This window comes from Drosophila elegans, unplaced genomic scaffold (genome assembly GCF_018152505.1).
Source record: "Drosophila elegans isolate 14027-0461.03 unplaced genomic scaffold, ASM1815250v1 contig_149, whole genome shotgun sequence".
Lineage (NCBI taxonomy): Eukaryota > Metazoa > Arthropoda > Insecta > Diptera > Drosophilidae > Drosophila > Drosophila elegans.
Genome location: NW_024545513.1, coordinates 18,000,046 through 18,027,867, shown reverse-complemented (window position 1 = coordinate 18,027,867; position 27,822 = coordinate 18,000,046). Strand labels below are relative to the sequence as shown.

At 40.1% G+C, this 27,822-nt stretch overlaps 3 protein-coding genes and 2 non-coding genes across 10 annotated transcripts; 3 read left to right on the top strand and 2 right to left on the bottom strand.

Annotated features, from left to right (window-relative positions):
- Nucleotides 1-21: 21 nt before the first annotated feature.
- Nucleotides 22-2,059, bottom strand: LOC108145035 (26S proteasome regulatory subunit 8). Its single transcript, XM_017270221.2, has 3 exons — nucleotides 1,915-2,059; nucleotides 1,696-1,840; nucleotides 22-1,154 (listed from the first exon to the last, which is right to left on the bottom strand). Exons 1-3 carry the CDS (start codon nucleotides 1,930-1,932, stop codon nucleotides 100-102), a joined length of 1,218 nt encoding a protein of 405 aa, XP_017125710.1. The 5' UTR covers nucleotides 1,933-2,059; the 3' UTR covers nucleotides 22-99.
- A 523-nt stretch (nucleotides 2,060-2,582) lies between these two features.
- LOC108144491 (phospholipid-transporting ATPase ABCA3) lies at nucleotides 2,583-11,070 on the top strand. Its single transcript, XM_017269425.2, has 13 exons — nucleotides 2,583-2,946; nucleotides 3,277-3,862; nucleotides 4,099-4,242; nucleotides 4,316-5,072; nucleotides 5,682-6,166; nucleotides 6,433-6,712; nucleotides 7,103-7,610; nucleotides 7,789-8,474; nucleotides 8,825-8,963; nucleotides 9,016-9,198; nucleotides 9,635-10,294; nucleotides 10,352-10,417; nucleotides 10,651-11,070. The coding sequence occupies exons 1-13, from the start codon at nucleotides 2,729-2,731 to the stop codon at nucleotides 10,916-10,918; spliced, it is 4,980 nt and encodes a 1,659-aa protein (XP_017124914.1). The 5' UTR covers nucleotides 2,583-2,728; the 3' UTR covers nucleotides 10,919-11,070.
- A 981-nt stretch (nucleotides 11,071-12,051) lies between these two features.
- LOC108144464 (phospholipid-transporting ATPase ABCA3) lies at nucleotides 12,052-27,360 on the top strand. 6 transcript variants are annotated; one of them, XM_017269370.2, is made up of 14 exons: nucleotides 12,052-12,387; nucleotides 13,167-13,376; nucleotides 18,627-18,918; nucleotides 19,643-19,708; nucleotides 20,390-20,972; nucleotides 21,044-22,471; nucleotides 22,535-22,871; nucleotides 22,937-23,307; nucleotides 23,376-24,225; nucleotides 24,614-24,764; nucleotides 24,831-25,007; nucleotides 25,217-25,990; nucleotides 26,055-26,243; nucleotides 26,709-27,360. In XM_017269370.2, the coding sequence occupies exons 3-14, from the start codon at nucleotides 18,707-18,709 to the stop codon at nucleotides 26,761-26,763; spliced, it is 5,193 nt and encodes a 1,730-aa protein (XP_017124859.1). In that variant the 5' UTR covers nucleotides 12,052-12,387; nucleotides 13,167-13,376; nucleotides 18,627-18,706; the 3' UTR covers nucleotides 26,764-27,360. The 6 variants fall into 6 exon arrangements, with proteins under 6 accessions (XP_017124859.1, XP_017124875.1, XP_017124902.1 ...); XM_017269377.2 differs by having other exon boundaries at nucleotides 12,068-12,082; XM_017269386.2 differs by lacking the exon at nucleotides 13,167-13,376.
- Trnay-gua lies at nucleotides 14,457-14,565 on the bottom strand. Its single transcript has 2 exons — nucleotides 14,529-14,565; nucleotides 14,457-14,492 (listed from the first exon to the last, which is right to left on the bottom strand). It is a non-coding gene; the product is annotated as a tRNA-Tyr (tRNA).
- Nucleotides 14,723-14,817, top strand: Trnay-gua. The gene is made up of 2 exons: nucleotides 14,723-14,759; nucleotides 14,782-14,817. It is a non-coding gene; the product is annotated as a tRNA-Tyr (tRNA).
- Nucleotides 27,361-27,822: the final 462 nt, after the last annotated feature.

Here is a 27,822-nt window from a genome sequence, read left to right as displayed (position 1 = left end):
TAAAGCAAATGTATAATATTATTTATGTTACTAACTGATATATTTATTGACAATGAAATAAGGTTTGCGTAAGCAGTGTGAGTGGTTGGTGGTCGACGCCTACTTCCATAGCTTCTTGATGGACATGTTCTTCTCCGAGTCCTTCTGCATCACCTTGGCCACGGCCATCTCAAAGTCCTCCTGGGTGACATGCACTCGTCGCTCGCGCAGCGCATACATGCCGGCCTCCGTGCAGACGCCCTTGACCTCCGCACCCGATGCGCCCGGCATCAGTTCGGCGATCTTGCGCAGATTAATGCCACGCGTAAGGTTCATCTTACGGGAGTGAATCTTTAGGATGTCCAGACGGGCCTCCTCGTTTGGTGGCGGAAACTCGATCTTGCGATCAATGCGACCGGGACGCAGCAGAGCGGGATCCAGGATGTCAATACGATTGGTAGCCATGATCACCTTGATGTTCTTGGTGGCCTCAAAGCCATCCAGCTGGTTGAGCAGCTCCAACATGGTACGCTGCACCTCGGAATCGCCGCCAGATCCAGACTCGATACGCGACGAGCCAATGGAATCGATCTCGTCCATGAAGATAATGGATGGAGCATGCTCGCGGGCCATCACGAACAGTTCACGCACCATGCGTGAACCCTCACCGATGAATTTCTGGACCAGCTCGGAGCCGGACACACGAATGAAGGTGCATTCGGTGTGATGGGCAACGGCCCTGGCCAGTAGGGTCTTTCCCGTACCTGGAGGTCCGTAGAGCAACACTCCCTTCGGCTGGGCAATGCCCAGGGCATCGAACAGTTCCGGATGCTTGACGGGCAACTCAATCACCTCCTTGATTTCCTTGATCTGCTTGTCCAGGCCGCCAACCATTTCGTATGTGGAATCGGGAACCTTCTCGACCATCATCAGCGAGACCAACGGATCCACCTTGTTGGGCAGAATCTTGTGCAGCGTGTAGCTCTCGTTGCGCAGGGCCACACGACAATTGGGCGTTACATCGTTGATATCAATGTTCTTGTCCAGATCGACAACGAACTTGCCCTCTGGATGCACTTTAACCAGCACCTTCTTCTTGTCCATCGGCTTCACAACCTCGCCCACGTAGCTTCCTTGTTCCTGGAGCAGCTGTAGCTCCTCGCGCAACATGCGAACTGCAAAAAAATATATTAAAGTTTATCTTTGTAATTCCTATTTTTCTTAAGTTCGATTGCGATGATTTTCTAAATTTGGTATGTCTTTTAAGATATTTGACTTGAGCTTAGCAAGGTACTTCTTTTGTTTTGAAAGATAATTGTACAATTTTGTAAAGCAATGTATGTAAGTTCACCCAAGAAAGTCCAATTGAAATAACTTATGGGTTCATCAAAATAAAGTATATGCTTAAATCGTAGAATTTGGTTTGGAAAGTATATATATATATATATGATATATTTTATATTATTTGTAAAGTTAAGCTACTAAAATTTGGTATATTGTCTTCTATAACCTTTGTAAGCATACCAATAGGTTTTAACTATATCTAAACCTATAATATTCTCCTTGTTCTTTGGGGTTCATTGCTTTAACTTGATAGATGACTACTTTTAGTGATTGCAGGCAATCAGATTAACTTTGATATTAAAATATGTTAATATTATATAGCTAATTAAGGAATTATAAGCTTGCAAGGACATCCTATACACGCCTATTTACCTTTGGCATTGAGCTCATTTCGCTGGGCCTGCAGACGCCTCAGATTTTGGCTCTTTTCAGCCACAATCAGTTGCAATTCCTCGATCTTCTGGATGTAGTAAGACCGGAATCCCTCGCCTTTTTGGTAGGCCGACTCGATTTCCATCTGGGAAAACAACGGATTTCGGTTTTTGCAATGTTTTCGGCGTCGAAAATACTGTAGGATTTTATATCCCTTACCCGATTCGTCACCGTCATTTTGTCTGCTTTTTCCCTGTTGCGTTTTAAGTCGATATTATTTCTGTTGTTTTCTCCACCATGCAAATACTTCTCGAGTTAATTTTTTATTTTTGCTTTACTTATGACTCGGCATTCTTGGCTTGCTTTCAGTGTGACCGCAGTGATAACGACAAAAATATCTCCCAAACCAAAAATAAATACCAATTTCAGTTTTAAGAAATACCATTTAAATACCATTAATCGATAAGACCAGATTGTGGTAAAAGCTAAAATCATCAAATTCAATTGTTATAAATATAAAAACCGTTAAAAACAAAAAGCCGGTAGTAACTTTGAAAATTTTGAGCAACGATTTTGCTATGTGTATTTAATATCATTTAATTTTTGTACACGAAAATATACTGTGTAACATAACTAATAAATTTTTACGATTACACATAACTGAATTTTAGAAATAAATCTTTGAATTAAAAATGAATAATATGTGCTTTCATTAATAGTTATAATAGAATAATGACTTTATTGGCCTGATTTTCGTGTACTAATTAAAATAAATACCTACAATACTTTTCAAGTATTTATGTATTTCATGATCACTTTAAAAGTTACAATATAAAAATAAGTAAACTGATTCCATCAATATGTGCTTTGCAAACAATGTTCCGTTTTGTGTTCAAACAAACTAAATATTATATTCAAAATCCTCTGCCGCATATCGAATTCTATACCTTAACACTACTAATTTCATTGTGTGAAACGTAGCCAATTTTTGTTTGTTTTTGTTATATGTATATATATATTTTTAAAATCGAGAATGCCGGCCACCAAAGGATACTTATTCAAGCGATACATTCGTATCGAGCTCAATCTCTGGAGGCGCTCGCTCTTCGAGGCCATCACCCTGGTGATCATGGTCCTTGTGATCATGCTCAATCCCATCGCCCATTCCAAGCAGCTTCTCTACATGAGCAACGATAAAGAAAACGAACAGATCATCGTATCGCACAAGCTTCAGGATATCAACATATTGACGTAAGCGGCTACTCTTTATATGGAACAATTATAAATTTAGGATTCGGCTCTACCAAGATTGGTGTGCCGACTTGTTTTCTTTCTGTAATGTATAGCTTCATCAAATGGAATAGTTTTTATAAACTCATTAAATTCATAAAGGTAGATTATAATAACATATCTTGAGCTATTTAGATCGAAAAACGTAAAAATCTCAGGACCTAAACGCCTTTTGTACGCCAAAATTGGTATGCATTGTTGTTTGTTAGTAGTTAACATGATGTTTGCATTATTTTGACAAGAACAAATCAAAAAAAAAAAAAAATTAGAATACAAATTGACTTTCCACAGACGAATGGCGGACTCAAAGCGGGAGAAGACCAAGTTCAGTCTGGTCTACACGCCCAAAACTCCGTTTTCAACGGAAGTGACCAACAATGTGGCCAAGACGCTGGAGCTGAACTCCACGGTGGGCTACCAAAGCGAGGCCCAGATGCAGGATCAGTTCGACGAACGGACGACGCTGGCGGGGATCGTGTTCCATGATGCCGAAGGCGAGGGCACTCCCTTGACGCTATCCGTGTCGATCCGATTTCCCAGCGAGTTTCGTACAATTGCTTCATTTCTCACCGAGGATCGACTGTGGGTAACCCGCTGCTCGGGACGGATCCATACCGGACGGGATCGGGCCAAACACGATAAGCAACAGGATATATATATACGCGAGGGATTTCTGCAGCTGCAGCATCAGATCTTCGTGGAGTGGTACCATCGATTGCGCAACGATTTTCTCACCAACTTCCCGGAACCGAATGTCGAGGTCTACAACATTCTGCTGAAGGTCTCCGACGAACCCTGCTCCGTGATGAGTCTCGCCCGGCTGCCCACATTCTTGTATAACTTCATCTACCTACTGCCCTTCCTAAATGTTATCAGAGTGAGTTTATGAAATGATTTGTAATATTTGTATATTATGCTATCCTCAAACAGTTCCCAAGATTTTTGATTCCTTATTAATGATTACTTCAAGACTTAGGCTATATAATACACATATATAATAAATGCTACATTCCAAGCTTAAACATAATGTAATCATTTTTTAAGGAATTAAAGATCTCGGGATCTGTTCGAGTTGGAGTTGTGATATAATATGAGGGTTTTTGTCTCCTCCAGAACGTGGCTGCCCAGGTGGAGGATGGTGTAATGGTGCATCAGTGGCATTACGGTTACTCGTTCGGCATGCAATGGGGTTTCAAGTTTACGGTGCTGTTCCTCAGAATGTTAATTTTAGGTGCAATCTTTGTGATAATGATGTTGGTAAGTACTACATAATTGTCCATAGTTATATTTTTGTAAGTTATATAATTTTTACAATATATTTTTAATTTAGTTTTTCTGGGCCTTTGTTGGACAAGAGGGGCAGTTTTCCGGCAAGGCGACGATAGCATTCATCTGCTTCATCGTGGTGTATACTGTGGAGATCGTCATTACCGGAATGGTGGTGGCGAAACTATTTGTCAATCCCACCAATGCGGTTCTTTTCGCCCTGGTCATGTGGCTGTTCATGTACGCGGCATTCTGCATTATATTGGAACGTTACTGGGACATCCACAAGTACTATGTTTTCTTCATCCTGGTGGTCTTCTGCAACTGCCAGATGCACTTCAGCATGAGTTTGTTCCAAAATTGCATCGATGGCCCGGATATTGTGCAGACCATCGATTTCGTAGTGATATTCACGGCGGCCATTAGTTCGGCCTTGATATACTTTCTGGTTCTATTGGCGATGCAGTGGCGGATGCCGGGCACATACCTCAGTCGGCGCATAGTGAACAACCGGCCACGGAAGCAACGCGAGTCGGACGTACCCATTTTGTATGTGGGTAAAGCTCCTAGCTTCCAGAACTTCGAGTACGGCGATGTGGGCAGCAAGGAGTTGATGCGACTGCGTCATGTCAGCACCACACATCGCGATTCGGAGCGAAAGATCCTGAAGAACATATCCATGCGGATCTATCGTGGCGAGGTGTACGTCATCCTCGGGCATATTGGTTCCGGTAAGCTCACCCTGATGAGGGTTCTGGCCGGCCTCAAGTTCCCCCTACGCGGCAGTGTAACCATTTTGGACAAGCACTTTGAACCCAATGGTAAGCTTGTTTATCACTTAACTAATTCTGGATTACTTAAATCTAGATTATCATAAGTCCCAAAAAGAATTTATTTATTTATTTTCTTATTTATTTTCCAGTAACTTAAAAGTTATATCATTATATCTATCGAGTTTCAGTAATTAATAGTGAAAGATTTTAATAATAAGTTTCAACTCAAATTGATTTACTTATGTTAGGATTTACTTAATTTATTTTTTGTGAATTTCTAATTTAATATTTGTTTTATTTTTAATGTTAATTTTGTAATTTACATTTAAAAACAATTTTTTTTTTGTTTTTTTAAGCATACATTTTATTAATAATGCGAATCCCTTCAGAGATCTTGGTCTATTTATGCCAGTGGCGTATGCAAAGAGGTTTTTTAAGATCTAACCAGTTATAAACTGATAACAAAAAAATTCGCTTATAAAACTTAAAGACCCCCTCCACACAAATCCTGGATACGCCACTGATTTATGTACAGATTTTTTGCGCTTCCATTGCAAAAAAAAAAAAAAAATAACACAAATATTAAAAAGTATTATCTGTATAAGATCATTATTAAATATTTAATTTTATATTCTTTAAATTACAAATTGCAAACAGGTGAAGTGCGTCGCATGGTTGACTTCCGTTTCCATGAGCACGGACTCAATAAGCACTTAACCGTGGAGCAGACCATCGACTACCATGTCCGCTTGAAACTGGCGCCCAGTGAGTCCGATCGCTACGAAATCGAGAGGCGCAAGTGGTTGGCCATACTCGATCAGCATGTCGAGAGTCGGAGGACGCGGATCGGAAAGCTAAGCCCGAGCGCAACAAAACTGGTGGCCCTATGTTGCTGTTTGGCCGGGGATACACGGATCATTATATTGGAGGAGCCGACCACCATGCTGTCGGGACGCGAGGCGCAGGTCTTTTGGTCGATTGTCAATGCGGAGAAGGAGAATCGTGCCTTCATCATAGCCACCTATAATGTGGGCGAGGCGGAGCATGCCGCCGATCGCATCGGGATCCTCAGCATGGGCGTCCTCGAGGCCAGTGGCACACCCTTCTTTTTGCGGGCCAGGTTCAGCAACAGTGTGGATCTGGTACTTATGAAACTATACTCTATTTCTACAATCTAATATCACACACCTTATTCTTAAAGGTCATGTTTAGCCTATTATATTTTCATGATTATGTATTTAAGATTTACTTTGAATCTTTGAGGTTTTTTTTTTCATTTTATTGAATTAAATTTTAGCTCAACTGTCTTGCAGAATTCATTATTTCAGTCCAAATTATATTAATTTTATAAAATGTAATGACTATTAAATTCCAATTAATCTACATTTTCGATTTTACCCATTCACAGGTCATCATCAAGAAGCCACATGTACCCGATCAGCCAATCACGGACTATATCAATCAGTTTATGACTAACATTGAGCCGGAAAACGAGATTGGTGATACCCTAACGTACAGACTGCCGGTAATCTTTCGACCACGGCTGCAGAAATTATTGATCCATCTGGAAATCGATCGCAAGAAGCTGGGCATCGAAAATGTGCGAGTGGTTGGTGCGGAACTGTCCGACATTTATATGAAGCTGGTCACCTCCTTTCGACTACAGCAGCAGATGATTCCGGATGTCAGTAAGTTCCTAACTAAACGATTTTGTTGGACAAAGTATTTAGGGCTTTTAATATATGGTTTGAAATTCCATCATTGGATCATTGTTTCCCTGAGTTTTACCAGAAAACCAAATATTTTTAATATATTGTGTACTAAAAACCACATTTTTGAGAAATTTGTGTTGTTTTCAATTGGTTAAAATATTAGATAAATTTTTTTTTTTTTTCAAAAATGTATACAATTTTAAATGTTCAGCTGTGAATGTCAATCGATTGTAAATTTTGTGACGAATTTAACGTTATTTTTTTTAAATTTTGACTATTGTTTTTTCAGGTTTTTGTTAGAGAAACCAAAACTTGAATTCATATTTTTAGCCTTTAGGTAACAAAGTAATTTGCTTATTTTTACAGGCCAAACATTTAAGTACCAGGTGGTTTCGCAAAAGCAACTGACCAGACAGCGGATGCGCGCAATGTTTTACAAAAAGATGATCCACACGGCGCCGAATGTCTGGCCGATTATCATGATCTTCACTAGCTTTGTTCTGATCGCCATCATCGCTCGTCTTTCGGTGCTGCTCGATATGCCGAATATGCGTCAGAACTCGATACACATTGGGTTCATGGAACCGGTGGATGTGTCCAAGATACCTAATTTGAAGGATTGCGGCTACATCGACATCCGGGCGGACAAGACGGTGGTTAAGAAAAAGCGCATCGATGTCTCCAGGACCTTTGATGACAAGACGTTTGCCTGCGAGAAGGGTACCTATCGCAATGATTTGAAGCAGAAGAGCGAGCTGAAGAGTTTTGGAGCAGTGGAGGCGGACGGGGAGCAGAATCTCAACGGTTATATAAGCCAGGATATCTTTCACTCGGCTCCCATGGTGCTTAACTTGCTGCACAATATCATACTTAGGTGAGAAGAAAGTATTAATTATGATACTTTGTAATTTATAACGTCTTATTATTTATTTATCAAAAAAATTTCTTTAAAAAACATTTTTTTTTCTCTTTGTCTCTCTTTTCTCTTTTTTTTTCAAGGAAGTGGCTGCACCGTGTACAACCAGCATTAATTATTTATTATTTATTTGCAGACTTTCGTATCCGGAGCAGGAGAACATAATTACCATGGTGGAGAATCATCCGCTGCCCACGCAGTTGTCGCGAAAGATCAATCTTCTGGACAACAAAATCGCCCACATTCATGCCCCATTGGCCATCGGCTGCATCCTCCCACTGACCGTATCCGTTTTCGTAATCCCGCTGGTGGAGGAGGAGATATATAACGTACGCTTCTTGCAACATATGGCCGGGCTGGGACTGAAGGTCTTTTGGGGTATTAATCTGTTTTGGGACTGGTTCACCTTCTTCATCTATTCGATCATCATTGTGGTGATCATGGGTCTGATGGGCGTCGGCGGCTTTGGGTTCTATGAGAATTGTGTCCTGGTGCTTCTGCTGTCCATCTATGGCTTGGCGGCCCTGCCGCTCACTTATCTGGTCTCCATGTTTGTGTACAAATCGATTGTCCGGGCATTCCTCGTCTCCGTACTCCTGCAGGGAGTATCCGGCCTGGTGCTCTACATCATCTATTGGGACGTGGCGAACAGCAATACGATCTTCTTCTACGGTGCCTGCATGTCGCCGGGATTCTCGCTACTGGACGGAGTTAGCAATGTGTACACCCAGTGCCTGGAGCAGGAGATCTGCAATGCCAAGTGCCAGGCGCACGCCAGCTGCACACCGGAGAATATGCACGAGGTGGTGCCCAATTGCCAATGTGAGTTTCCAGTCCGGTTAATTCAGTGCATCTCCGTTTGATGCAATCAATTACTCAAGCAATGCATTTATTATTAACCAAAACTGATTTTTATGCAAGTTGGCCAATTTACAAAATGGAAATAGTTTTAGGTTTTCTTAAAATCCAAAAACGAAAAACACACAACGTAGTTATAAATGCAGAACTAAAACCTAAGTTTTGAAAGTTTTCGTACAATTTTTTTTTTGACGCCATAAAAAAATATTTCAAACAATTTAGAAAATCATAAAAAATCATAAATGATATTAATGTTAATAACAAAATGTAATTTAATTTTTGCATGTCTTAATACAAGTTTCGATTATTCCCAGTTGACACCCATTTCAAATGGTCTGCTCCGGGCATTCTACCCGCCATTGTCTACATGGTATTGTCGGCTTTGATTTTTTTGATGCTTATTTTCTGGATTGAGCTGCATCGCAGGGAGAAGAAGTTCCATTCCCCCAGAGAGTAAGTAATATTTGTGAATCTTTTTAAGACCTTTTATCTGACATTTTGGCAGTCTCCGTAAAATGAGGACCGCAACTTATCCCTTCGACGATGGGGATGTGGCGGACGTGAAGCTGAAAATCGCCGAGGCGGATAATACCAAGGCCAAACAGTCCGTGTTTTTGGTAGACCAGGTGGAGGCCAAGGTTCCCACCACGGGCAAAAGGATCAACACTGTATCCTTTGCTCTGAACAAGTGAGTAACTCAATACAATCCAAATGATATAAAAACGAAAATCATTGAACAATAGCTCTCATGATTTTAATTAATCAGACTATTATTTGCTGATAAAGTCAAGCCTTAGATTTAATAATTTTAGATATTTAAACATTCATATAAAACCAAAACTATTTGAAAAATAACACAATTGATATGAAATGTTATATAAATGTTGTAAAGTTAATCAGACATTTATTTTCCAATAAATTCTAAGTCTAGATGTAATAGAAGAGTTGAAAGCCACATTTAGTTTCATAGTTTCAGACTCGTAAACACTTTTGATATGAAAACCTAGATATACTTGTATTTCGCAATTATAATGTTAATCAGATAAACTTTTTTTCAATAAAATTAAAGCTTAGATTTAATAATAGAGTTTTTCAAGAGTTATAAATTGTTTGTAAAATTTCAGATATATGAGCATGGGCATCTTTGGGCCTCGTAACTCCGGCAAAAGCCATTTGATGCGACAATTGGTGGGCGAGGAGGGATTCGCCTTTGGTGAGATCTATGTGCGGGGCCTGGACTTCAAGTACGATCTGGAGAGCATCCACACCTACATGGGCTACAGTCCGCAGCATCGTGGCCTGCTCAATGAGCTGACTCCGCGGGAGCACATCCGGCTGTTGTGCATGATCCGCGGGGTTCCGGAGGCGAAGATCGGCGAGAAGATACACGACTTGTGCCTGATGCTCAACATGACCGGTTGGATGCACCGCAAGTGCAGTTCACTGACGGCAGAGAAGCGGCACAAGGTGAAAATAGCCCTGGCATTGGTGGCCTACAACAAGATACTGGTTTTGGACGAACCCACCTGCGGCATGCCGGCGACCACTAGACGGGAAATCTGGAATATCCTCCGATATATCCGATACTGCGGCAAGACCATCATTTTCGCCACCAACGATGAAATGGAATGCAAGATCCTGGCTGACTTTATCATTGTGTTTCAAGACAGCGAGATGCTGGCGATCGGCAGTCTACAATATTTGCGATACAAGTACAGTCATGGGTTCTATCTGGAGGTGCGACTCATCCGCGATGGATCCACCCTCGCCGAAGCGGAGGAGAAGTGGGTTTCTGTTTCTATAACTTCAGGGCTTAATAATTGGATTTGTCTATTTCCCAGTTTGCGCAAAGATGTGGATAATCTGGCCAAGTTTGTCAACTTCTTGCACAACAGATCCGAACTGGTGTAAGTGGAAGCTAATTTTAACAGCATTAATAACACTTTTATTTGAGATACAGTTTTTAGATAGAAAGATACAGGTTTTTCTATCTTTATAGTTTTATTTATTATTACATTAAAAAGATTTTTTCTGGTCCTTCTGTGAAGATTTAAAATAATTCTCTTTACAATGTAATCCCATTCTATGTATAATCTAAGTATTTTTAGTAATTGAAAGATATATCATCTGTATTTTCCAGGGGACGTTTACACAATTGGTTCAAGTTCTACGTGCCAGTAGGCCACATCGTCTATTCCTTTCTGTATGGCGCCATGGAGAAGAACAAGTTACGCCTGAACGTGAGCGACTACTGCATTTACCAGGCGGACATGATCAATGTGGTGGCCCAGGTACAGGAGACGCGGGCCCAGTTAAAGCACCGTCTAGTTCTGGCGGAAGATCGGTTGCCCCTGGACACCACGCCCCCCATACAGACCCCTCAGCTCAAGGCCAAGGGCAAGAAGTAATGCCATGCCCTTTTTGGTGCAAAGCCCACCATATCGCTATGTATATTTTATACATTGTATGTTTCTTAACAGTGTTGCAAAACAACGATTTTTCCAAAATATTTAGACAAGAACGTAGTTAAAAATTATCAATCTGTACCTGTAAATATATAAAAAAAAAATTAATTAAATGCAAATGTAAATAATTATTCAATTAGGCACATCTTAAATATGTCTTGCGTTGTTATAACTTAACCTACATAGTTCAAAGCAATTTATAGTGTACATTTGTACATATGTATAGTTCGACATAAGAGGGTTAATGTCTAACCTCGGCTATCCAGACTATAAACCTTTGAATTGTGGGCTTTCCCGCTTTCAATAAATTATAACCTGGCTGGTTGCACACGTGTGAGGCTGCATAATTAATGTAAGTCCCTGAGGAAGTTAAACAGCGCTGGGAAGTCTTCCACGTGCCGGCATTCATTTTTAATACGCGTCCTCAAAAAGTAAGGATTGATTTTTCAGGTTGACAGTTCAAATAAAAGATTAAGAATGGTTTTACCTTGAATTTTTTCAATTAAAGAAATAAATGCAACCACCCAAGTATATAATGCTCATTTTGGTTGGGATATAGTTTAAATAGTGATTTAAATGTTATCGCTCATCGCGCCCAACGATAATCGATAGATTAATAATCGCTGCTCATATTTTAAGCGTTAGAATTTTGCGCGCTCTCTTACTCGCTGACGTAACAGTTATTTTTCGTTCTCTTTTTTCCGCCAGTGCTGAACACTTTCGGCTAGAAAAAGACTGATGTTGGTGCAGGTGTAGCAAATTAATTTGTAAAACATTACCAGCTCTAACAAATAGCATGGTGCTAATTTCACATATTTTGCCTACTGTGAGTATTAAAGTTTAATATATATCATTGTGTTACTTATTGCAGAATTTTTAGTACTATTACCTTGATACTAACGCATATGTATTCAATAAATAATATTGAAGTATTTTCCAAAAATAATAAGTTTGTTTTTAAAGAAAATTTAGTTTTCCCGCTAGCTTACAAGAAATCTAGAAGCTGACTTGACAGCACCGGTTCTCTCTCTGCGCTCATTGTTGTTATTGCCCGCCTTACAGTTTCGTTTTGATTCATTTTGCTTGGCATCTCGGGCGGCGTTAGAAGTACTACTATTGTTTAACCATTATATACCCGTGTGTGTGCGTGTGTGGGCAACAGCTGTTTTGCCCCGAAAAAATTCTCAGCAAAATAATAGAAATAAAACAAAAGAGAAATAAAAGTGCGCAATTCCTGAATGAATCGAATAAACTATGAACTTCTGGGCACTCAGTGACGCAGTGTGAGATAAAAACTAATAACAGCACTATAGATGTGTGTAAATGGTTTAAATGTCGTCGGTGTTTGTAGGAAATAATCATTAGACGGCCGCACAGTGGGCGTAATCGCAGTTATCGCCCTACAATTGACGGTTCGTTGTTGCGGTTTCCCTTGGACCATGAAATGTGTTTTTCCGAGTATTTCGGCTAACATGCACTCACACACCTGCATTGTTATATTCGAGGCGCCAAAATTGTCTGTATAACGGTGGATACACACAATTTCCCGGGCGTAAAGTGTTGCATGCGCATCTGCAAGTGATGCAGTTACATTTGCAGTTAGAGGGCACAGGCGTTGAACTTTGACCGTTACTTTCCAGGGCTGCATTAAGCGATCGGAAAAAAACTACAGTAGACTTTGCATAATACGAACTCTCTAAGTCTAAACAAATTTAAGCAACTAAATATCTCTTATCAACAGTAGACATTGCATAACACATACTCTTAAATTCAAACCTTATTTCAGTAACTTAATATCGTTTAGTTTTGTCCCTGACAACATTGATCAATGTATATCTTTGTTTTTTTTTTTTTTTTTTAATTCAAAACAAATTAAAGTCCTTAAGTCCTAATGTATTTTGATCACTCTATTCCGAATTTGTAAACCATACCTCATTGAAAAATCCATCAGATACAGTAGACATGTCCTTCACCGAAATCGATGAACTTGAGAAGCATACTTTAATAAAGACATAAAATACATCAAGTTTAATTAAGTTTATACTTTGAGGATAATATTGAGCTGAGCAAATATTAACTTAAAGTTTGAAAAAGAATGGTTTGAAATGTATGGTTTCGGTTTAATTCATTTCGGAATACTTCGTAAAGTAGCCCTGTTAATACATTTTCATATACTATACTCCTATCGCAGTGACAGTGCAAATAAAAGCTCAGAAAGGGCATCGCATCAGCATAAATAATTAATTGCAATTTCCGCCAGTCGATTATGCAGTAATGTCCATCGACGAGCAGTCGCGATCTAATTTTTATCATTAAGTGGAACCACACTTAATCGCACGAACAACAATACAAGATAACCAGAATTACAAATTCAATTATTGCCAGTAAAAACGTGCACGGGGTAAGTGCAAAATTAATTGAGCATTATCTAATTTTCTAGGTAGCCGATTGGCTGGTTAAAAGTTATTAAAAAGATGACTCACAAACAAATCGGAAAATATACTATATATATTATTTTCGATTTGCAAGGAATGAGAAGTCACATTTGCTATTATGAAAACAAATGAGTACAAGTAATATATTATTGAAATGATTGTTTTAAGAGCATGCACAGAGATTCTTAAAATGCAACTGCATATTAATTAACGTATGTACAGGAGTAGAAAAATGAAATTCCTTATATTTTTTGTTTTAAAATATGCTTAGAGATTATTAACATTGTGTGACCTAGTCATTATAAATATTTCATTATCTCAATTAAATTATATCTTATAGCACTGTCATGAGAACTTTTTTTATTGCAAGATGATCAAGCATTATCTTAGCAAACTTTATTGTGTGACTCATAGGAAAGCAAATGCTACTCTGAATTTAAAGCTTTAGGGACCATTTTCACGGATTCGTAATCTCTTCGTGAGAAGCTAGAAGGAGGCTTTATCCGACAGTTATCCAACCATAGACAGAAGAAAACAGTAGTTAGGAATTATATTATCCATTGTTTTCTTTTTTACACAAATACGTAAATTACAGGATAATTAAGCCCTGGCAGTTCTAAGAATTTCGTTATTTAAGTCCACAGTTTGTTAAAAAGATTGCTTTTGGGATTTGTGTGATTGCGTGCTGTGGGTTTACTGCATGCTTGATAATGTCACTATTATCACCAAAATACAATCTCCACGAGAAATGCTAAATTGGTCGATAGATTGTCCAATCAGCGGGCGATAGTATTGTATAATGCTCTTCTTTTATGCGCGTCACATGTCTAAATGCCAGGCGCCCTAACCAACACCTGATGATTCATCGCGGTTCACGAGTTAGTCAGCAGGTATGAGGTCCTCGTGATGATTGAAGTACATTCTAAGAAAAAATCCATATCAGATATTTCGCATCGTTTTGCTATCGGGGGCGCATGCTTACATAAATACTTTATCGCTGCAAGGAATTTATAATTTTCTAGAATGAGTTGATGCAAAAAATGTAATCCTTCGAGCCGGATTTGAACCAGCGACCTATGGATCTCTGCCTGGTATTTTGCATTTATAATGCAGTTCATCTACAGTCCACCGCTCTACCAACTGAGCTATCGAAGGTTGTGTCATCATCTCTGAATCTGACATTATTTAATTTAAAATATTTATATACTATATGCTACATGCACCATATAGCTTACCTTTCACTTTTTTTGGTTCGTGTGGCTTCGCTTCTCGTAGCTCTTGTTTATCTGTTCGGTCGCAGACCCCAACGCCCCCTTCGATAGCTCAGTTGGTAGAGCGGTGGACTGTAGATGGCAATACGAAACAACAGAGATCCATAGGTCGCTGGTTCAAATCCGGCTCGAAGGAATTTTTTTATTTATTTTTTTTATTATTTACTATTTACTATTATATGCGTTTAAGTGGGATGATATTTATATTCGTCTTAAATTTTCGAAAAGTTTTTACCAGGCTAAATGAACATAATTTGCTTGTTTTAAAAAGACTTCATCAATTTCCTAATAATAAGTTCTGAAAGTCAAAGTTTTTTGTATGTACGAGATTTGTTTATTGTTAGCACAATTCTGGCACTACAAAACTAACCCAGGAGTACTTTAGGTTCATTAGTACTCAACCATTTGGATAAGAATGAGTACAGTCTGCCCCCAACATTAATGGCCCAGGTGTTTGCCCGTCCACGCGAAAGTAAAACGTGTTTGCACTCTGGAGTTTGCAGTCTAATTTAGAGCCGCGATATAAATCGACTATGTCATAATTACCGTTAAAATAGCTATGCGATAAGGTCTCTGCGAAGAACAGGTGTCCGTATCAACAGTCTCTACCAGCACGATTTTCAAGAATATTTACAAAAAGTGTGATTCCGTCTAATCAATCGCAGTAATCAAGGCTAAACTCCTCCACCAATAAATGTCCACTCAAGATTCGAATAATGCAGACAAGCCATTAACCCAAACTAACTTGAATAATTCAACTACTCCCGTGACGAGTGTAAGTCACAAAAGTGATCACATTCGATAAGAAAGTGCTCCATATAGATAATGCTAAAATTCACGCGTCCAGTATGACTCAGTTCTGGGTGTGGATCAATTTAAGAGGAATTCGAACAAAGAAAAGTTGTAGGATTAGTCACGAAATCTTAAAGAAATAGAACAGGAAACAGGAAAGTGGTTTTGGATACTAAGCCGTTTTATTTGAAAATTGTTAATTTTTGGGTATTAATTACCATTTTTATGACCGAAAATGACATAACACCCTATCAAACGATATGAATATTAAAAGCGATATCAACTTATGAGCTATTACCTATATTAGAAAGTTCTTAAAGTGATGACTTTTTTGAATGATCTAAACGAATGTTTACCTGCAATTAGTGTTTATCTTTATTTGTAGTGTCCAACGGCAACGCTCTTTAACTTATAGTTCAAAGAGCTTAAAGGTTACCATTTATAAGACGAATGGGTCGTTTATTGGAAATATATCCATATAAGCAAATAATATATGTTTTAATAAGAGGCAAGGACTTTTCAATTAAACAATATTAACAGTCATGACGTCGATTAATAATAATATTGTCAATATTGGGATTGAATGGGGACCCCGAAACCGGTACATATGTCCGCTTGTCCCGAGAGCGAGAGTGCTTATCATTTTTTAGCCAGGCCAAAACAATAAATGCTATTAGTTTTATTGAACCTGCGCTAGATTGGTTTCTATTGATAAATAAGGAACATTGCCTAGCGCTGCGACTCAGTTCGGAATTGTCCGCTCGTCGAAACGGTCGAGTGTCCGTCGGCGTTCGCGAGTCCCCGTGTTCAAGTTCCCGCCTCCTCATATACGGACTATTATTTTTGTTTTTTTGTTTTTATTTATTCTTGTGCCGTGGTGTGACACTTTCTGTTTGGCTAAGCTTCGGGTAAGTGCCAGTGCTTGGCAGGTGGAAATGCCACGCCCATTGTCTGTTGCCCCCGCCCTCCGGTTATTATATCGGTAGTACAGCTGTGGGCTGACGCTCAATGGATTTATGACGGTTATCTCTGTTTATTCCTGTTCTACACGGATTTGTGCGTTCGAGTGTCTACAGCCGGATACGTGGGTGATTCGCTATAGTCATACCCAGAATGACTTGGATTTACCCGACCATCTAAAGCCAATCTGTGCAAAAAAACAATGAAATTAGGTTGGCACGAAATAACCGTAACTCATCAGATCAGTCTAAAAAAAAAAAACTATTCTGAGTAGAAAAATGAACCTATAAATCTCTTGAACTTAAAAAGAAATATATTTGTTATCTGTTATCTAGTGTGACTCACAGAAAAATATATAAACGCATTTAATTATAAATGGCATCTAATGTATATGCCCATTAATGTTGTCAATCAAAAGTATTGCAAACAATCAATATAAATACTGTCCATTATATTTTTAAAAATTCTATGAAAGAAATAAAAGAAATCGTATTGCTTTGGTTATCAAAACCTGATATCCATGCAATAGTAAAATTGTGAATAACGTATTACCAATGTCGTTAAACATTTTTTTTTGATGTGTCATATTCAAATTCACAAAAAAATTGAATCAGACTCAAGTTTAAAATATACAAAATCTAGAAATATTTATCAATAATGGCTATTTAAACTAAAAACATATTTTCTACAGTCATAGACGAACTACTTCGGAAGAATTTTTCTTATCAGATTTTCAACTTTATTTTATGCGAATCATTCTTAGATCAGCAACTTTTTTCCTACTGACGGCCAACCTCTAAATGTTTATAAAAACAAATTTCCACATGTTAACTGCCAGCTGCCAATGGAAGTCAATATAATTGTATAATTGTTTCTAGGCAAGTTTTGTGTTCACTGCGATCAAACAAAGACATATTTTGGGGTTAACCCTTCTTTATATTTAGACACGTTGAGTATCAGGCCATTCAAAGATTAAAATACCAGCCGATTTCAGTGCATTCGATAATGCATAGTAAACTCTAAGCAATAAACGTGTGCATATAATAAAATGTGCATATACATGGGAGCTTACTTAAAGGGAACGAAGGTTATCAGAGGTTTTGTTATACTTAAACAAGTTATTAACAACCTTTAAATATGAAATCAAAGTACTTTGGTTAAAAAATAAAATTGAGATATTTTTTAAATAAAATAATTATTATAATAATTATTTAAAAAAATCATACGTATGATAATTTTTGGTTGACATTTAAAATGTTATAGCCTATTTTGTAAACTGATAAATATTCTGATCGCTTATAAGGGCTATCCAGAACCCGAAAATGTTAATGATTTGAGGGGCGTAGCGAAAAACAACCGTAACGATGGTATTACATGAGTTATGATTTATTTACGTTGGTTATTGTGTTTTTTTTTTTTTTTTTATTGCACAGGCTTATCAATCTATCATAGCCGACGATGATTAGATAATTGGACACACTCCATAGATCGATAGTCGCACTTGACATTGCACATTGGATTGTTGCTCTTTTACATTGATGATTTCCACTCGTGCTCGAGGTCAATTAACTTCCCTATGTATTACATTTTATTCTATAAAAATAAATATAATTTTTCTGGGTAATTGAGTTTATCAACATGTGCTTAAGTTAAACCACCTTTGAAAAGCCTTTAAACAGTAAAACATTATTTTTCTTCATTTTTTCAAATGTAAAACACGTTTATTATTATTTTATAATTATAAACGAAAACTAAGATCTTATATTCTTAGTTACTGAGGTACCAAAGTAGGAATTTATAAATTAAAATTGAATATATTTTTAAACTTTCTAAAAATCAAGTGAACATAAGCATAAATGTTTATTTAAATTTTTAAATGACTGTCAGCTGCGGTGGAATTTTAAGGAAATACCAATTAATTCATTTCATTGGCATATGTCTTTCGGTATTGGATTAACTTTCACTTTTAATTTACTTTCCCACTAAAAATTATTAAGAAAACTTCATGAATTACTGAGCATAGCAATCAAAATCGACTCGAGTCAATATAAGGTTGACTATTTAAAAATTGAACTCCTCCAATGATTTGTAATGATAATAAACATTTTTTTTTTTTAAACATCTTGGCAAAAGATATGTTGTATACCTTTAACAAAATGTAACGCAAATGTGTTTGTTTTATTTTTATTGCAGATAACAAATTTTAACCGATTTTAATGTCGAGGTAATTTAGAAAAGCAAAAAGCCAAAAGCCAACCGAACAAAGCTGCAAAATGGCAAAGGTCACAAACTGGGACAAGTTTGTGCTGCTTCTGTGGAAGAACTGGACTCTCCAATGGAACCACAAGTGGCAAATGGTCATTGAGCTGGTGCTGCCAGCGATATTCTCCCTGCTCCTGGTCCTGGTCCGCACCCTGGTCGATACGGAGCAGAAGGGTGTCAGGATGTATCAAAACCAGACTCTTACGGATCTCAGTTTGTTGGAGTAAGTTTTTTCCATGTAAATGATACCTAAGCTTTCTGTCCCAGCATTTTACGTTTATTACTGCATTGTTTCCATTTTTTTAGAGATTTATTTGTTGCTTTTGTTTATTAGATTTGGAGTTATGCTTGACATTTATTTCAGCTTCTACTTTCTTGACTTTTTTTTATGCTATATTTGTTTCTTCTCCAGAGTGCTGAATTATTAAACATTTAAATATTTACTCTACCTACACTTTAATACTTTTCTCTATTTTTAAAAATCAATATTTGCCTAAGTTTGTTGTTATATATTAATTTTAAATCTAGTTTCCTCTTGCTTTTAATAATACGGTTTTTTTAAGTCTTTTCTTTAGTTTTTATATAATTGTTGTTTTCACATCTTTTTAATTTTTTAACGCTTTTTGTTATTGTTCTTATTTTGTTTTGTTTTTCCGAAATTACATTTCACTCTGATATTATAAAATGTATTATTATTATATTTTTCTTTCCTATTTGTTTATTATTTGGGTTTATTTGTTGATTATTAAACTATCATTATATCTTTATATTTCCCTTTTTTACTTTAATGCATTTTTAAGTTTTCTTAACAACCCATGAAGCGCTTTATTCGATCCCCCTTTTATTGTTTACGACTATGCAGTGTTTTTCCTAATCACCCCTTTAGATTTTCGTATATCCAATATATGTAAATGTTTTTTGTCTTGTTCTGGCCCCAAAACCTGAAGACATTCGTTGCATAGATCGTCCTACCTTGGCAAGCTCATAGCGCTGATTGCACCCAATCGACGGAGGTAAACAAATCCAAAATAGAAAACCAAACAAAATAACAGCACACTATAAAAAGTCTAACCAACTTAACTGGCCACCCTTAACAAATGTTAAAACTAAAAACCACCAGAGGGAAAATTCTCTCTTTTGTCTTTTGACTTAAATGGCAATCAAAAGCTTACAAAAAATCTTGATTGTTTCACTTGCACCGCCCTTACTAGAATAACATATTAAATCACAGAAAGAGAATTTATCTGGAGAAATATTGCACATTTTATTCATATTCATTGTTTCTTGAGACTTTACTCTAGAGAGGTTTAACTGATTTTATAAAAGTCATTGTATCAAAATATAAAATTAATTTTTTTGTATATTTTTCTCACAGGAAAAACTTAAAATTTCTCATCGCTTGTTAGTAAAAACCTGCTGTAAAAATAAAATAAATTAAAAATATTTCCATAAAAATATATATATATATTACGTCCAAATTAAAGATTCAAATTATGAATTAGGTTTAATATATGGTTTCTGACGACTATGAACACCTTTATTTTAGAGAAATGCCTGCACCCCCCTCTCAACAAACAAACCTATTAACCCATAATCGACAAACTTCACTTCAATCATATGAATAATGCATAATTATGTGTTTAGTAAACTTTCTTAGGAGCTCATACTAACACTATTGGATCTTAAATGTTTAGGTCACATTCCTACAACGTAAAGTACACCGTGTGCTACTCTCCCAAGAATCCCGTGCTGGAAAAACTGGTGACGGAGGCGTGGGAGAGCCTCGGAAAGAGCGATATCTATGGGTCGGAAAATGCCAGCCAACTGGCAGTGCATACGGTCAGTATGAGTGCCATTGCCGGTATCCAGTTCGACGATGCCTGGGCCAATCTGAACAATACGAGTGACCTGCCGGACGACTTTAGTTTCGCCCTGCGCTTCCCATCGGAACTGCGAACGGCGATCATAGCGATAGCGAACACCTGGCTAACGATGCGTCTGTTTCCCACAATCGATCTCACGGGTCCGCGCAACGCAGCTGATGAGGATGGTGGCATTCCGGTGGGATATTTACGTGAGGGCTTCCTGCCGCTGCAGCACAGCCTTTCGATGGCGTACATACGACTAAAGACGGGCGAACAGAATCTGCCGGATGTGGTGATGCAACGCTATCCGTATCCCGCATACATCTTTGATCCCCTGCTCGAGGGCATGTCGTCGATAATGTCGCTAATCATACTGCTGAGCTTCATCTATCCGTGCACGTACATCACCAAGGTAAGTGGGTATGCCGGGACTGTGGTTCTAAATGCCATCACCACCACTCACGGCATTTCATTCACTTGCAGTACATCACCGCCGAGAAGGAGAAACAGCTCAAGGAGGTGATGAAGATCATGGGGTTGAGCAATTGGTTGCACTGGACGGCCTGGTTTGTCAAGTCCTTCATCATGCTGACCATATCGGCCATACTGATCGCCATTCTGGTGAAAATCAACTGGTCAGAGGGCGTGGCCGTACTCACGTATGCCAACTTTAGTGCCCTAGTCTTCTTCCTGATCATATACATCATGGCCAGCATATGTTTCTGCTTCATGATGGCCACGTTCTTTTCGCGGGCCAGCACTGCGGCCGCCGTTACGGGCCTCATTTGGTTCATCGCCTACATCCCATTCTCCTTCACGATTAACACGTACGACAGCCTCAGTCTAACCGCCAAACTTGGCTGGAGTTTGATCTCGAACACGGCCATGGGCTTTGGCATCAAGCTGATCCTGGGCTTCGAGGGCACCGGCGAGGGTCTGCAGTGGAGTAACTTCTTCACGCCCGTCTCCGTGGATGACACATTGACCGTTGGCGACGTGATGATCATGATGCTGGTATCCTGCGTCATTTGCATGCTCATCTGTTTGTATGTGGAGCAAGTGATGCCGGGCAGTTTCGGCGTGCCGCGTCCCTGGAATTTCCCATTCACGCGAGAGTTCTGGTGCGGCGAACGGGAGTACACGGGCGTCGAGGACATACCCAATGGCCAGGTGCAGGAGCAGCGGGATCCCAAAGCCTTCGAAACAGAACCGGAGGGCAAACACATCGGCCTGCAGATGAGACACCTGAAGAAGCGTTTCGCCGACAAGATGGTTGTGAAGGGCCTGTCCATGAACATGTTCGAGGATGAGATCACCGTCCTGTTGGGTCACAATGGTGCCGGCAAAACCACCACCATATCGATGCTGACGGGCATGTTTCCGCCAACGAGCGGCACGGCCATTATAAACGGCAGTGACATCCGCACCAATATCGAGGGAGCCCGCATGTCACTGGGCATCTGTCCGCAGCACAATGTCCTCTTCGACGAGATGAGTGTATCGAATCACATCCGTTTCTTTAGCCGCATGAAGGGACTGAAAGGCAAGGCCGTCGAGCAGGAGGTGGCCAAGTATCTGAAGATGATCGAGCTGGAGGACAAGGCGAATGTGGCCTCATCCAAATTGTCGGGCGGTATGAAACGCAAACTCTCCGTTTGCTGTGCCCTCTGCGGCGATACGAAAGTGGTGCTGTGCGACGAGCCAAGTTCCGGCATGGATCCATCGGCCAGGCGACAGCTGTGGGATCTGCTGGAGCAGGAGAAGGTGGGACGCACCATCCTGTTGACCACACACTTCATGGACGAGGCCGATGTGCTGGGCGATCGAATTGCCATCATGTGCGATGGCGAACTCAAGTGCCATGGCACCTCCTTTTTCCTCAAGAAACAGTATGGATCGGGTTACCGATTGGTGAGTGTGTTTGCGTCCTTCCTTCTTACTTGACCACTTACTTAATCTGCAAATCCCTTGAAGATCTGTGTGAAACGCGACGATTGCGAGACGAACGAGGTGACCGCCCTGCTGAACAAGTACATTCCGGGCCTGAAGCCCGAGTGCGATATTGGCGCCGAGCTGTCATACCAACTGCCGGATAGCGCGTCGGCCAAGTTCGAGGAGATGTTTGGCCAGCTGGAGGAGCAGTCCGAGGAGCTGCATCTGAATGGCTACGGCGTGGGCATCACCTCGATGGAGGAGGTGTTCATGAAGGTGGGCGCCGAGAAGGACATCAGCGGCAACATGAAGGACCAGAGCGAGATTATGAACGGAGGCAGTGGTTTCCGTAACGAGGACGACAACGAGTCCGTACAGTGTAAGCAGTGTTTGAACTCGATCTTGGATCTTGGACTCCCGATAAGCTCAATTAACTGTTTGCAGCCGAAGGCATCTTCTCGGAGAACCGACGCCTGCTCCAGGGAATGCAGCTGCTGTCGAACCAATGGAAGGCCATGCTGCTCAAGAAGTTCCTCTATACGTGGCGCAACAAGTTGCTACTGCTGATTCAGAACATTATGCCGGTGTTCTTCGTGGTGGTCACCATACTCATCATCGAGACGCAGGGCACTTTCCAGGAGCTAAAGCCCATTACCATTTCGTTGACCCAATATCCAATGGCTGTGACCGTTCTCGATCGCTCCAATGTGCCCAACGATACGCAAATCGCCGAGATAGCAACCAAATACGAACAGCTGGCCCTGTCCTATGGCAGTAATTATGGCTTGGAAGATACGGGCACCCAAGGCTTTGAGGTAGAACCAACTTTTATGCCAAAAATAAGCACTCGTTTTTAATAGGGATCTATGTATGTACATTTTAGGATTACATCTTGGAGCTGGGCAAGACAATCCAGGTGCGGATAAACGCGCGCTATTTGGTGGCCGCTACTATGGCTGAGGGCAATATCATTGCCTGGTTAAATAACCAGGCCTTGCACACGGCTCCCCTGACCGTCAACATGGTGCACAATGCCATTGCCACTCAGTTGAATCCGAAGATCAAGATCCAGGTGACCAATGCCCCGCTGCCGTACACAACCAGCACATTGCTCTCGCAACTGAGCATGGGCACCAATCTGGGCACCCAGCTGGCCTCCAATCTGTGCTTCTGCATGTGCTTCGTCAGCTCCATATATATCCTGTTTATGATCAAGGAGCGCGAGTCCAGGGCCAAATTGCTACAGTTTGTGGGTGGCGTTAAAGTGTGGACCTTCTGGTTGACGCAATACATTTGCGATTTCGCCAGCTACATTGTGACGGCTCTGATCGTGGTGATCACGATCGTTTGCTTCCAGGAGCCCGGACTGTCCAGCTTCTCGGAACTGGGCAGATACTATCTGCTGTTGCTGCTCTTTGGATTCGCCGCACTGCCCTTCATCTATATCATGTCGCTGTTCTTCAAGGAACCGGCCACTGGCTTTGCACGCGTCTCGATTATCAACATCTTTTGCGGCATGGCGCTGTTCATTGTGATTGTGGTGATGTCGTCGGAACTATTTGACACGAAGGACACGGCGGACATGTTGGGCTGGATCTTCCGCATCTTTCCGCACTTTTCGCTGGCCATGAGTCTGAACAAGATCTACACCAACACGGCCACGAGAAATGCCTGCGCCAAGGTCGGTTCAATCCCACCCATCCTGCTCTGCGAGTTGGTGCCGCAATGCTGCAGTGAGTATTTAAAGATCTCTGATTATGTTGTTAAATATGTGAAGATTTACCAAAGCAATATGTCCCTCATTGTTCATTGTTCAGTAGTGGCTTTTGGCTTTGATAAAACAACAAATTTAGATGTTTCAAAATGGTAAAATATCAGTGAATAATAAGTTTATTTTTAAGCATGCCTTTGTATTATACAGATAAAAACATGAGCTAATCCAATTTTTTAAGGTTCATTATATTTAATCGGGTTGTTCTGAGTTCTAAGGGACAAATAACTTTCATATTAGTATGATTTTAATTCTTTATCTTAATCGGTCCTCAAGAATTCGCGCTTTTATTTTTTCAAGAATTTGTGTATGTCCCTAATTGTTATTTTAATTTAAATTCAAATTTTTAGACATCAAGCCTTTCTTTGCTTGGGACGAGCCCGGCGTTCTGCCCGAGGTTGTCTACATGACCGTCACCGGCGTTGTCTTCTTCCTCATCATCATCGTGCTGGAGTTCAGATTGATCAACGAGCTGATGTTCAAGATCCGTCAATTGCTGTCGTGAGTTTTTGTGCCTTGAAAACGATATTCCATCATATTTGACTGTGCGTATTTTTAAATTTGTAGTAAACCGCCGCCACCACCGGCAGAGGGCCACCTGGATGACGATGTGGCTAACGAGCGGGAGCGCATTCTTAACATGTCCTCCGATGAGCTGGCTGTTAAGAATTTGGTCCTGGACCGCGTCACCAAGTACTACGGTCAATTCCTGGCCGTTAATCAGGTGTCGCTCTGCGTACAGGAGTAAGTTAAATACATATGTTAATTTTCCCAAAAGACTTGAATTTGAAAATGAGAGAATGAGTAAAGTTACTTTCACCGTTTAAGTAGCTAATTTTGTTCTATTTTATTACATCCTGAACATCCCTTTCTATCAACTAATTCTTAATTTTCGTAAATTTATTGAAAGATTAACACTAATTATGGAACTCGATTCCTTGTCTCCTCCACAGAGTCGAATGCTTTGGGCTGCTGGGCGTGAACGGAGCCGGCAAAACGACCACGTTTAAGATGATGACCGGCGACGAGCGGATCAGCTCGGGTGCCGCTTACGTCCAAGGTCTGAGCCTGCAGGCGAACATGAACAGCATTTACAAGATGATCGGCTACTGTCCGCAGTTCGATGCGCTATTGGATGATCTGACGGGTCGCGAAGTGCTGCGCATATTCTGCATGCTTCGCGGTGTCCAGGAGTCACGCATTCGGCCATTATCCGAGGATCTGGCCAAATCGTTTGGCTTCATGAAGCACATCGATAAGCAAACGCATGCCTATAGTGGGGGAAATAAGCGAAAATTGAGTACGGCCATTGCTGTGATCGGAAGTCCGTCCGTTATTTATCTAGATGAGCCCACAACGGGCATGGATCCGGCGGCCAGAAGGCAGCTATGGAACATGGTCTGCCGCATACGTGACTCTGGCAAGTCCATTGTCCTCACATCGCACAGCATGGAGGAGTGCGAGGCGCTCTGCACACGACTGGCCATTATGGTGAACGGGGAGTTCAAGTGCATTGGCTCCACGCAGCATCTGAAGAACAAGTTCTCCAAGGGTCTGATCCTCAAGATCAAGGTGCGTCGCAATCTGGAGGCATTGCGGCAGGCACGTTTGGCTGTTGGCTTTGCGCGGAATCCAGATGAGCAGACGGTGCCCGCCCAAATGGTCCAGCAGGACATCGATGCCGTCAAGGTGTTTGTGGAGCACGAATATCCGCACTCCATTCTGCAGTGAGTTTATTTGTTCTATTTATTAGCTGGATTTTAAATGAATATACCTAAATTGATTTTATAGGGAGGAGTATCAGGGCATTTTGACGTTCTACATTCCATTGGCTGGGGTGAAATGGTCGCGCATCTTCGGCCTGATGGAAGGCAATCGCGATCAGTTGAATATCGAGGACTATTCGGTCAGCCAGACGACGCTGGAGGAGATCTTCCTGGAGTTCGCCAAGTACCAGCGCGAGGATACGCGCGCGAATCAGTGAGCTAGCCCCTCAAAAAAGACCCAACACCCAGTTGCTAACACCACCTGGCTTTTAACGGGCTTCTTTGCTTCTTGGCCACATCTTCTACTTGTCGCATAGCATCGCATTGCCAGCACAACTACCACAAACAAAAAAAAAGAGCACTGCAGCAGCATCACAGCCACAGTCACAAAATCTTACACTCATCTAATACGACAGCACTTGGAACACAGTCCATCCGGTCATTTTATGAATTTTATTTAACGAATTTTTTGTTTGTAGTTTTAGCTAACACACTAACCCTAGTACTCCACCGTTCCCCTTCGATCGATACAACTGCTAACTTAGCTGCATGCGTATATATATCCCCTGGCGTATTACCAATATCCACTAACCCGAACTCTGAACACCGAGCTAACGTTAACCATGTTATGTCTGTTCTTTCTACCCCCTTCTCAAATGTTTCCACTTCACATATCCAGCCGACTCTCCGAATTGAGGAAGCTGTGCAAGTGCCTGCTAACTAATGAGTATTGAACCAACTACCTGAGCGGATCCGATCCTATGCGATCCCATCCGATCTGATTCGATCCTGACCTGATCTTACACACTCACAGATAATAATTTTGTATGCAAAGAACAACGCCGATGCCTGAACAGCTAACAAATAGTTTCTAAGGTCTACCTGACAATAGATAGCAGCGATTACGCCTTTCTTCATTGTGATCATCTAGCAAAATTTACACTTTAACGAAAAGAGATCTATATATTGTATGTTCGCTATATATATACATATATATATATATATATATATATATATATATATAGTTATATCTGCTTGACATGCACGATAAGTTCCCATAATCTTTTAGTTTTGTTTTATCCTCCCGCCCCCAAATAATAAAAATTAAAAAGTATTGGCTGGACTTGGCCGGAAATTATTCCCAGCGCCTAACATAAACTAGTTGCATATAGAGTACTATGTGTATTAATTTCGATGTACTTAGACCGGCTAACCAAAGCGTTTAAATAAGTCAATTTAACTGTGGCACAAACTCTACGATACATATGAGAATTTACAAATTATGTTAAATGTATAATATACGATTGAATTAAATATTTTATCTAAATGTACAGTCTGCTTTTAATATTTATGGGGGACAACAACGCAGGCAACTCAAAAACAGCACGGAGAAACTGGAAACAAAATTAAATAATCTAAACTGAGACTGAAATATTTCGGAGGCATCTCTTGCGCAGTGTAAGTAATATCTCTTAATGACATTTTGAACACCAACAAGCCCTCCCTTTCGGCCCTTAAAAATAACAAATAAAATATAAATAATAATACAATATAATGATAAACTCATTGGAGCGTGGCCTCCATGTACTTGATCCTCATAAAGGTTCTCATACTTTTATTCAGCGACATGGGAAAGTGATTGAAGATGTTCCAGGTGGTCACATGCTGACATTGGGATTCAAGCCAACAATATTTAAAACCGGAATCCAATGATCCTAGTTATGAGTTACAAAAGCGCAATTATCCACAATAAGAGGCATGCTTCTTTTTAAATTAGAATCCAAGTTTACAAG